At 37.1% G+C, this 12,538-nt stretch overlaps 1 protein-coding gene across 1 annotated transcript in view; it reads left to right on the plus strand.

Moving 5' to 3' along the window:
- The window catches only part of ADGRV1 (adhesion G protein-coupled receptor V1), a 548,065-nt gene that overhangs the window by 459,427 nt on the left and 76,100 nt on the right, over positions 1 to 12,538 (plus strand). Inside the window, exon 85 of the mRNA XM_063086652.1 lies at positions 4,102 to 4,259. Coding sequence (XP_062942722.1) covers positions 4,102 to 4,259 — 158 coding nt within the window. The remainder of the gene's footprint in view (positions 1 to 4,101; positions 4,260 to 12,538) is intronic.

A 12,538-nucleotide genomic window follows, 5' to 3' on the forward strand; every position in this document is an offset into this window, starting at 1 on the left:
GCTGAAAATAGAAAAAAGGATGAAGTCCTGACAAGATTTTGAAATAATTTAGGACTGTCTGTGGGTTATAATAAGAAAATTTACCCATGACAGTTTAAAAGGGAACAATAAAAATTAGTCACGTGATTGCAAGAACCCAAAAGAGTATTCAGTATCCAAAGAGAGGAAGGTCACTGGCGTACTTTGAAGCTGGATGAGCTGGTAATTACAAGGAACATGTTTTCCTCGCCCTTTTTAAGAAAGCAAATCCATGTGGCCTGTCTCATTTTCTGGTATCTGCCAGATCTGTTCTTGAAGCAATAGCTGCCAGCATGTTAGTCAACCACTTCCACGGCCCTGCTGTGCACATAGCCTTCAGTCTGCTCGTTTTTTACGTTACATTCAGTTTTTCCGAGAATTTGTTCCCAGCCTTATTTCAGAAACTATTCTAATGTGATATTCATAGTTTCCTAACTCCTCACATGATTTTTCATGTGATCCAATCCTCAAACCACCTGGATGTACATACCTCTTATGTGGCTGCACGGGGAGGAATTCTGGTTAGTGAGACTTTTTTTCTTTATTTCAAGGGTAGAATGTAGTTAATTTATTTGGAGCACTTTTAAATACATATGGGAAATTTTATTATACCCAGGTAGAAATCCCATTCATTCAATATTGCTCAGAAAACTAGAATAATACCTATTAGCTTTCAAGGAAAAAGTTAAATGCAAATTTAAAACAAGAAGTGTTAAGTGTGTGAGGGATAATTTGGGGATGTGGAGTGACGTAGCCTATTCCACCTACTTTCCAAGGACTGAATCACATGAATGGGAGGGCCTGTCTGTTATCTGCACTCGTGGGTTCCCTTGCAACCCTGTCTCCTTTGAAAATATTAGTGTTTCAGAAGTGTTGTCTGACTCCCTGATCCCTAAGAGGTAGTACACAGGCAGGTCGTTTTTGTTTACGGAGACTGGGATGGAGTCACAGGTGGACAGGAGTGGGGCAAGAGGTAAGGAGGGCCTGCAGTACTACAGTGCCTTAGGTAGAGAGGAAGGCAGGAGCAGCTGCCAACAAGAACAGATGTGCTGTTGGACCAAAGCCCTCCCCCTGAATCATCCAGCCCCAAGTTGACCATGTGGAAGGTAAACGTGGGGCACTCTCAGGGGCACAGAACTTATGAGAGGTCATGACTTGTAGGGCTCTGAAGAAAGAAGCAGAAAAGCACATAGCTTCAAGATTGGGTAATTTTCCTGCCTCTTTTTTTCTGATAGAATGAGCCATCATGGCCAAGTCCTCATACAAGCAGAGAGAATTGCAAAGGAGATTTTTAAGAGCAATAGCACTTCAGGAATTCCCTTCTCTTCCTGAAAGGCACTGTGAACATGCCTGGATACTTCTAACTCCCTGGAGGTCCGCTTTGCCTGTTTTATTCTTTAATTGAGATAGTGCACCATTAGCTGGAGGTCAGCTTTCAAAGATTATTTTCTAAAGTAATGTTCTTCAAATAGAGAGGTGAGCACCAAACATGGTTGGCCACAGGAGAGCGTGGATGCTGGACAGTCATCCCTGTACCATAACGCTCTGTGTGAAATCTTTATACACATAGAGCAACACAATAGAGTCAGTAAGTATCCCTATTTTATAGCCCCAGATTGAACTGAGATGACATTTTTCAAGGCAAAAACGAGGCAATGAAGCCTGTGTGTTCCTTCATCAGTATCTGAATTTGTCTAAGCACCTTTAGGCCATTCTTTGTCAGAGGCTCCAAAATTCAGATTAAGAAAATAAGTAATCATTTGAAGCCAGGATACATAATAATGAGTAGCCACCATGACCACTGTTTTTAGTACAAAAATATATTCAATATCAAGGCCATTAATATTTGCCTGCTTTATATGCCTTTTACCTGGAAAAACAGGTCTTATTACATACAGATAAAAGTGTACAGGGAAGGATTCAGGCTTTGTGCCATCCAAATTAAATTCTGGAAGCCAGGAAATTCATCATTCTGACATCCATTACAGATGCAGAGTGTGTGTTGAAATATCTCTTGAAATGTGTCTTGTTTACACGAGGAATACATTTAGCATGTCATGTTAACTAGAAATAACATCTGAGTAAGGACTTTAATAATGTATCTCTTTTGAAATATAAAATTTCCCAAATTGCAAGAATGACTGTTTTTCCTGATAACCTATATTGTGGATTTTGAGATTTCCCTCTAAATAGGTTATATGGGTTTTTTTCTTTTAGTTTCTTCAAAGTCCAGTATTTATGGCTGAATTGTAATTTAGGTTCACATGTGTTATATATTAAAAAATGGAGAAGGGGAAAATATTTAAAAAGAGATACTTGTTGAGATTTCTTTTAATTAAAAGTATAGTCTTATAACTTGTAGGAGGTATATTATCTATTAGGATATCTCAAAAGCACAGTTTTAGACAATGAGAGCCTATATAATACTCCTCAATTTTGAGATTTTTGTGAAAGATTTTACATAAAGAACAAAAAGAGGTTATGACCTGGGAATAAAAAGTTCCAGTTATGTCTCTAAAACCATTTTCCTGGTGATTTCAGTGTTATCAAAAGAAGTAAATAAATAATGTAAGTTTGCCTTGGACCCCATTGTTCTGCATAAACTACAGTAATAATAGATACAATCACACAGGGCTGGTTGGTTAGCTCAGCTGGTTAGAGCATGCTGTTGAGAACACCAAGGTCCAGGGTTTGATCCTTGTTACCAACCAACCACTAAGAAAAAAGAAAAAGAAAATCACGCAGTATAGCATAGCTTCTAAATGGAAAATTGCCTTCATTTTCAAGAGTAAATGGCTCTTGGGGAAATGTGTCGCTTCAGAAAGACAAAACTGTTAATCCACTCACAAGGCAAGATTCTGGAAATGACAGAGTGGAGCCTGAAAATCCTGAGCTTTGCCTTTAAACAATACCTTCTGCCATGTGGTCCCCGAGTGACATTTAGGCCAAGAAGAGAGAGCAGGGAAAGCGAAGCAAAGTACTGAAATGCTTTGTTATTAGCTCTAGTACTTACATGATCCCTCATCTTTAATTTTCTCTGTTAGGCTCATCCCAGGAAGAAAAATCCAAATGGAAAGAGGTAGGACAGGGAGATGTGGAGAAAGGAGGGGAGAAAGAGAGAGGAGAGATGGAAAGATGGAGAGAAGGCCTAGCCTGGCCTCCTCCTATGCAGGAACACATCAGCCCTTGTTTGTTCTTCACTCTGAGGAGCCAGAGAGTCAAGAGAAGTCCACACGGGCAGGATCAGCCATTGACAGGACACAGTGACTCCACCATCAGCCTCTTGACCATGAACCTTGATGGCATTCTTTTTCTTTTGAGGTTAGAGAAAGGGAATAGAAAGGAGCCTTGGACTCTCCCTTGAATGCACCAACTAATTTGAAACATAAGCTAGACTTGACTAGCTCAGTGATTTCTAAAATGTGTTCAGGGAACATTAGTCCTATAGCGTGACCCTGTACGTGTGTACATGTGTGTATGTATGTATGGGAAAAAAGGAGAGGAGTCCAATCATCATTTAAGTCTAGAAATGGTGTGTTAAACAAAATTTACTAACCACTTTATGTGAATTATTTTAGTTAATCTTTACAACTAACTTTTGTTGTTGATACTGTTAGAATTCTTATTTTGAAGATGAGGGAAGGTACAGAGAAGTTAGGAGATATACCTAAATTCACTCATTTTTTAAGATGTGGTGCTGGAGTTAAATGTCATTCTGATTCCAGAGCCCAAATATATTGACTTTATGACTTTCTATAGCCTTTTTAAATGACAGATATGTACCCTGAATCTCTAAGAGATGTATGTAGCGTGCATTTCTCAAGTGTATTTATCCATACCTTTTTGGAATTTTTCTGAGCTTGCCAAGAGATGGATATTCCAGGGAACCTGCTTTGTGAAGCAGTGAGCTAGATTCAACTAAGTAGACTCTACTCAGACAAAGCTTTAATTTGGCAAACTGAAAATTTGCTGTTGCCAACATCGAGATACAAAGAGCTAAGTATAAAGTAGTGATGTCATATATTCTGAATTTAGAAATCATCTGTATTGAAGTTAGTCTGCATTTTCTCTTCTCTCTTTCAGGTGTTTTATCCCAAACATCTATGCAGCCCTGTTCACTGGAGCTCTTGTGCCTTTAATGTGCCTCGTGGTGGTGTTTGTGGTATTCATCCATGCCTACCAGGTGAAGCCACAGTGGAAAGCATATGACGATGTCTTCAGAGGAAGAACAAATGCTGCAGGTTTGAAAGGAACTATATTTGTGCTTTGGAGATGGGCAAATTTTAATAGCAGGAAAATGTCACTGAATATTTTTAATCAAAAAATGGAGTGAAGTTAGGCTCTGCTTTCGGCTCTGAAGCTGTAAGTTAAGCTATAGCTCTCCAGTGTCTCCTGCTTCTTGGTACTTCCTGGCATCCCTCTTTCTTCAGGGCTCTGTAGGTTTATTGCTAGTTCTGGTTTTATCCTTAAGATATGAATGTCCAAGTAAACGAATCACAGCCTTTGGGAGCTGCTTCCCAAGCTTTCTTCAACTCAAGCAATAGCGACCTGTGTTCTACCTGTGACATGGATTCATTTCTCCCAGATTCTGAGGCTTCTTCAGTCAGACATACTTCCACAGTGCTTATGAGTGCTGCATTTTGCATGTGGACTTCTGATTGTGCTGACAGATGTTTAAAAACATGTGTAATCAGAGAGCCTCATAAGTGGCTACACATGTCTGGTTACTTAAGAGTGCCAGTTTTTCCAGCTCAAATTGGCTTTCACTGCATCTCATTTTTTCCCTTTGAATCATACTTAGCACAGGTTTTTATGATCTGATTCTTTTTTGTTGTTATTGTTAGATTAGAGTTGCTTAGTAATTTTCTCATCTAGGAACAATAACCATACACCTAAATACAGAAAACTCTCTAAAATGTTGTGTGAGTAACTGGGATCTTAGAGAGAATCTTAAGGGCTTGGGGGTGGAAGATTCCTCTTGGGCCAATGAAGAATAGAAGTCTTCTCTTTTCTGAGCTTTCACAAATGTAAAGTCAAATGAATGGCAATCTTAGAGGAATTCTTAACATTGTAAGAGCTTGTTAGAGTTTATGCAAGACACCATAAAAGAAGTCCATACAATCATATCTAATACACTCGTAGGGGCTAAATAGATATTGTCACTTACAGGATGTCATTCTAACGTAAGAAAATACAGCTCCTGAACTGGATCAGGAAAGATGCAAAAAGATTTTCCTTATAGTTTAAAAGAAGAGACTTTTTTGTATTAGTTTGTGGAATAGTTTATAGGACAGCAGTATCTAGCCAAATCTTCTCTATTCTCTCTCATTTAGCATGCAGTCATTGTGTAGGCAGAAATATTATTTAAGTTATGATTAATCTTAAATTCTTCAATAAAAAAATAATATTCAGTGTAGAAATCCTATTCTTTCATGAGATGTAGAATATATCATGAAGCTATGCTTTTATTTAACTTGAGATTCATTTTATTAAAATATGTATTGTTTTTTGGAGGGAAAAGTTGTATTTTTTCTTTCCCTAAAAGACAAGATTGCTTTTGTTTTATACATATAATGTAAATGTGCCAGTGTGTGCATGTTTTCAATAGTGATAACGTAAGTGCCTAACATAGTGAAGTAATCCATTAAATGCCTAAATCACCCCATACGCCTCTTGGATATGATTCATCACTGATACAGTAGATAAAATAGGACTCCAATTATCTGAAAAACAGCCCTCAAGCATTGGACATAATGCTAAAAGTTCTAGCACAGTTGTATCTCAACTAGGGAGCCCTCTCTTGCAATGAAATTTTAATAGAAGCATTCCTCTATTGTAACTTTACAAATAGAAAATATTTATGGTTTTTTTTATTTTCCTATTCCCATGACAATTCAGTGTAATAGTCATTATCTCACACTTGGACTCTTGCAGCATCTTCCTAATTAGTGTCTCTGGTTCTAGCCTTTTTCTTCTTCATTTTATTATCTCAGATGTCTGTATTTCAAAAATGCAAAGTGGATCCCCTCCCTCTCCAGCATCATAGCCATTCAAGGTCTCTCTCATTACCCAAAAGCAAAGTCCAGTCTCTCTAGTGTACCAGAGTTCCCACAGTCCACCCCTGGGCCATCTTTCATTCCCAAGTTAGTTACTATCTATCCTGTGTTCTAGCCATGTCAGTCCATTTACTCTTTCCTAAAATTGCCTGATAACTGCCATCTTTGCTCATGTAAGGAACCCCGTACTTTGAACTCCCCATCATCAGTTGATAAAACCCATGCGCTGAGTAAATGATATGAGAAAATGTGGATGAGTGAAAGAGAAGTGGAAGGGGTTTATCTCCCTCCTATAATCTTTATTAGACATCCAAAGCTTTTCAAAATAACCCATAACCTATGTAAAAATGGTATGCTTGACAAACACAAGTTAATTCCCCCAGACCTCACTTTACTCCCTTACAGAAATTTTGGAAGCTCTTAGTATTCTACCTCTTCTCTTTGGAATCGCCTCTTTACAGAATTACATCAAAAGAGAATTACTTATTCCCTCATATATACCTTTAAAACACTTGTCTCTACGGTTATTATAGCACTTATCTTAGAATGGAATGGTGACCGGTTTTGGTATATGTGGTTGATTTCCTTAATAAATTGTTAATTCCTTGAGGGCAAGGACCATTTAGTATTCATCTCTGTATCCCTAAGGACTTGCAGAGTGTTCACTGGATAGCAGGAGCATAATTAATATTTGTCGACTAAATGAATAAATTAATAAACATAAATGCATCATAAAATTCTATAATTGTAGGAATGGATATCCAAGCTAAATATAACATTAAGAAGAAGAGGAACTGTTTTATCATCAAAAGTAGAAATTAAATGATTTATCTTGTTGATCTGTTTGTGAGTATCCCTTTGAAAGTTTTTATTATTAGGACATTTTTTTTTTGACTTCTGTGGTTCCCAAAACTATGTGTTCAGCTTTGAACTTGACCTGATCTTTTATATTTTATTTGCAACCTACTATAACTCACCTCCACTTCAAATTCAAACTTCCAAGAAAAAGGAAAATTCTGTCTACTTTACCAAGGAGCATTTGACATTCTCATTGACTCTTTCTGCTAAAATTCCATTGCACTGACCTGTAAAATATCCAATCAATATAGCACTATAAATTCATGGTTTGCCCTCTGCCCTACTCCATAGATGGAGCAGTTAAAGATAACATAGAAGAGTATTAAAAAGGCAATGAACATCTCTGTAGATCAAAAATAGAACAGAAATACAAAATGGTCAGCTGGGCTGAAGGCAGGGACCCGATGTTTCCTGGGTCCAGATGCAGATGAATCAGGAGTAACTCAACTGCTGTGGTGGTAAATCGAGAACTAAAAGGTCATAACCCAAGGCAGGTAAACTAGAACAACAGAGTCCACATGAGAGGAGCCTGAGAAAGAGCTGCTATAGTAGCTTGGGCTTTGGCTTAAGTTACTCTGGGAGTCAAGGAGAAGGCAGACAGTACATCTCATTGAGTACCTAAGCCAAGCTCTTTAGAGTTCACAGACTCTCTACCATATCCATAATGTCACCATGGGGACAGAAGACCCAAAACATCAACATAGTCCTCTTTTGGACTGGAAGCCACAGAGTGGAGGCAACAAGAAAACCATTTCAAAGCAAAAGGTAGCCAGAAAGAGAGAGTGAAAGGAGAACAAGCAAAGAAACAAATGCTTTGTATTAGTTGCAATATAAAAGTCTCAAAAACAGAAGGAAAACTAACAAGACAAACCTTAAAAGCAGCAATTAAAAAGATTAATCCAGAAAAAATTTTAAAAATAGAAAAATATGTAAGTAACTTTGAATAAGTGTATTAGGATCCTCAAAAATGTAAAGCAGGAAAGAGCAAACTATGATCATATGGGTCACTCACCTGTTTGTTTCCCCATTTTATCTATTTATTTTTTAATCAAGATATAATTTACATACCATAAAGTTTGTCTGTTTAATCTGCACAGTTCAGTGGTTCTTAGTATATTTATATAGTTGTGTAATTATCACCATAATCTAATTTTAGAACATTTTCATCATCTCATAAAGAAACCCTGTACCCATTTGCAGTCACTCCCCTAAGCCCTAAGCAACCACAAATCAACTTTCTGTTTCCATAGATTTCTCTATTCTGTGGGAGAAAATATTTGCAAACTAAGCATCTGACAAGAGACTAATATCCAGAATAAACAAGAAACTCAAACAATTTAACAGTAAAAAAACAAGTAACCCAATTAAAAAATGGGCAAAGAACTATATAGGCATTTCTCAAAGGAAGATATACAAACGGCCAACAGACACGTGAAAAAATGCTCAACATCACTAAGCGCCAGGGAAATGCAAATTAAAACCACGTTATCATCTCAACGTCAGTTAGACTGGCCATTATCAAAAAGACAGAGAATAACAACAGCTGGCGGGGATATGGAGAAAGGGGAACTCTCCTACACTGTTGGTGGGGACTGTAAAATAGTGCAGCCATTATGGAAAACAGTATGGAGTTTCTTCAAACAACTACAGGTAGATCTACCGTATAATCCAGGAATCCCACTGCTGGGTATATAACAAGAGGAATGGAAATCATCATGTCGAAGGGATACCTGCACTCCCATGTTTACTGTAGCTCTGTTTACAATAGCCAAGATATGAAGCCAACCTAAACGTCTATCCACAGATGACTGGATAAGGAAAATGTGCTATATATACATGATGGAATACTACTGTGCCATAAAAAGGAATAAAATTCTTCCATTTGCAGCTACATGCATGAACTTAGAGAAAATTATGTTAAATGAAATAAGCCAGGCACAGAAAGAGAAATACCCCATGTCTTCACTCATGAAGTGGGAGCTAAAGAAAGAAAGAAAGAAAGATGCAATAATCACAAAAATTCATTGAACTTTCAAGAGGAGAGTACAGAACTGAGGCCACCAGAGATGGGAAAGGTGGTAGGAGAGGGGGCATTAGCATGAAATTAATAGAGGGCCACAAAAAATGATTACATTCTGTAATGTTGAATATAGTAATTATCCTGATTTGAGCATCGCATATTGCACAGATATTGATATTCAACACTGTACCCCACAGACATGTAAAATCAATTATGTTTCAATAAAAAAGATTTGTCTATTCCGCACATTTCATATAATAGGATCATGGCATATATGATCTTTTATATGTGGCTTTTTTCACTTAGCATAATGTTTTCAAGGTTCATTCATGTTGTAACATGTATCGGTACCTAGTTCCTTTTTATTGCCAAATAATAGTCCACTGTATGGATACATTACACTTTGTTTATCCATTTATCAGTTGATGGACATTTGGGTTGTTTTTTCCTTTTGGCTATTATGAATAATGCTGCTATGAACATTCATGTACAAGTTTTTGTATTGGCCTATGTTTTCATTTCTCTTGGATATGTACCTAGGAGTGAAGTTGCTGGATCATATGGTAACTCATTGTGAGGAACTGTGTTCCCCAGTGGCTGCAGTGACCTACTTTTGTGAATAAAGTTTTTTTTTTTTTTTGGAACCCAGCCATGCCCATTTGTTTGCATATTGTCTATGGCTGCTTTCATAATACTGCGTTGGATATAGGTAGTCGCAACAGAGACCACACAGCCTGCAAAGCCTAACATATTTATTATCGGGACCTTTACAGAAAAGGTTTGACAACCAACCCCTGATGTAAAGGATATGTCCATTAAAAGCACTTAAGTATTTAAAATAAATAAATAAATATAAGCAAATAAAATAAAGACAGATAAATATGAATGTGAAACAATTCACATGATTCAGAAATCATGGCAATGGAAAATATAGTAGTTGAGATTTTAAAGTATTTTAATATTTGAGATAAACTCTGGATGAGACACAGAGAAGAGAGAATTAATGAATTAGGTTCTGAAGCTGTGATTGAGGAATTCAAAAAGGAAGCAAACAAAAAAGAAAAATCATGAAAATAAACCTAAGAGGTATAAAAATAGATTGATTGCCAGAAGAATAGAATAGTGGAAATGGAGGGAAAGCAAGGTTTGAAGAGCTACTGGTTGAGAATTTTTTAGAATTAAAGAAAAAATTTACAGAACTACACATAAAATAAATATGTACATTTTGAAGGGGAGACTGTGGAAAAGTTTAGTATGTCAGTAAAAATATTAAGTACGTTTTGAAAGGTCCCATGTTTGTATTTTTGAAAAACTGGATTGTATTTTGAAAAACTTTTCTTTGCTTCTGAGATACTATACTTTTATTGTAAGTGGCACAAGCCCCACTCAGGAGTCCAGATTCCACAGTTCAAGCAGATGTAGTTAATATCTCTGAAAACTTAAGCTTCAGAGGCAACACACAGACTGATACCCAGCCTTTCTCCTTTTTTCTCCGGGAAACCTATACTTTCTACACCCCCATGTACACTTAGTACCTGGGAAGGAGTGTGGTTCTAATTAGTCTCAAGCAGATTCAGCTTAGTTTTCTTCTGTGCCAAGCATGCAAAAGCAGCCCTTCCTCCTAGGGCACCTTAGATGGTTTATAGTTTAGTTATATTTTGCCCAAATTTTTTAACTAAGTGAACATTTAAAAAATATTAGATAGTATTATGAAAAATATATTCTCAAGTAGTAAGTTAAATCAAGAGTGGAAAATAAATCTGCTTTTCTTACAAAAAAAATGCAATTTCATAGTTACAAATTGTGCTAAATTTGAATACTTTTGTTCAAACATTATCAAGGGTTTTTGTTTGTGTATAAATCACTTTTAACTATGAATAAGGTACATTAAGAGAAGGCAAGTTCAATTTACAGTCTCTTTATAGCCAAGCTGTTTGGGTTGTTGTTTTTTTTTTAATAATCAGAATGATTATGATTATTTATTTACCTTAGTGTTTTAGGTTTGGTGAGCAGATGCGATTAAACATAATTTAAATATGTCATATTTAAATAAATGAAGAGCTCACATCAGTCTTTTCATTACTCAGAATCTCCCATGATTTCTCCAAACTAAGCACTCCCTTTGCAGATTAAATGTGCCTGACAACAAACAGGAGTAACTTTACATCAACATTTGTTTGTTGGTCATAATGAATACAAGTATCAATCTCTTACACCTAACATTTTGTGAGATTTTTTTTGCTTCTGACATCTCTTAATTTCAGAGTTCAAATAAACTAAATGAAATATGGAGGAGAGGGGAGAACAAAGAAAGAGCTCCCATTAAATGGAACCCACTCGGTGCTGTAGATGGCCACTGTCAACCCCTTCCCTCCCTGATCATGGCCTGGGACAGTGATAACAGCTTGGCTTCTGTGGTCCTTTGGCTGACTGTTGTGATCCACATTTTTGGAGGTCAGTGGCTCCTGATGAGATTCACTAGCCTCCTCCTCCCTTCACTGGGTGGCTGTGCAGGGAGAATGAGTCATGATAAAGGTATGTTTTCCTGAACTCAGTTTCAGTGTCTCAAACAGCATTTTAAACACAGCTTTTAATTTTCGGGTTTGGTTTTGATCTTTGGCAGTGATAAGCTTGTCTCTCCTTTTAGACTCATTAGAATTTACTGACTCCTTTCTGATTCATCAGCCAGTTCTTCTGTGAGGAATGATTCATGGATCAGGAAAGGAAAATTAATTTGAATAAAAAGAGGAAGTAGGTAATTACAAATCCCTTTTTTATAAAAACCCCACATAGGTTTCAGTATGATACATAAAAATGGATAGGTGGCTTGATCCAACTAGCCATGTATATATTACGAATCTGAGATATTTGGAATCTTCTGGCACTGTAATGCCCACTTCTCTTACCTGGGAGCATTATTTGAGGATCAGTGCTTCCATTTCTTGTGAGGCTTCATTTCTTTATCCTTAGAGTGAACAACAGTAATATAAATCAAGATTCTATTGCTATTATAAAAATCACTGAAAACTTATAATGAATATTACAAAGTTTCATTCCTTACATTGTAAAGTTGAGTGACTTTTTTAGTCCTGACATTTGAAAAATTTCAGACAGAGGTCAAAGTGAAATCCAAAGGAAAAAGAGGAAAAGAAAAGAGCTCCTGGTAAATGAAATACCCTGTGTTGTGACGGCTGCCATCAGTTCCTTCCCTCCTATGTGGGTGCTACTCCTTACATCAAGGGGTGCAGTCTACTTTCCCTCCTTTTAAATATGGGTTGGCTTTGAACTTGCTTAGACCACTATAATGTGATGGAAGTGATGTTGTCCTATTATGGGTCCAGCCTTTAAGGGGACTTGCAGTTTCATCTTTCTTTCTCTTGGAAGCTGCCACTTACCCTGAGACCACCAAGATGGTAGAACTTCAAGCTACTCACGTGGAATGACATGCTCAGCCAGCCTCCAAGTGTTTCAGGCTTCCCAGCTCTGATTCCAGGCATGTCAGTGAAGAAGTCTTCCTATAAATTCCAGCTCTAGTAGACACCACACAGAGCAGAAAGGCTGCCTGGCCCAGATTGCAGGATTGTGA

This window comes from Cynocephalus volans, chromosome 2, assembly GCF_027409185.1.
Source record: "Cynocephalus volans isolate mCynVol1 chromosome 2, mCynVol1.pri, whole genome shotgun sequence".
Classification (NCBI taxonomy): domain Eukaryota; kingdom Metazoa; phylum Chordata; class Mammalia; order Dermoptera; family Cynocephalidae; genus Cynocephalus; species Cynocephalus volans.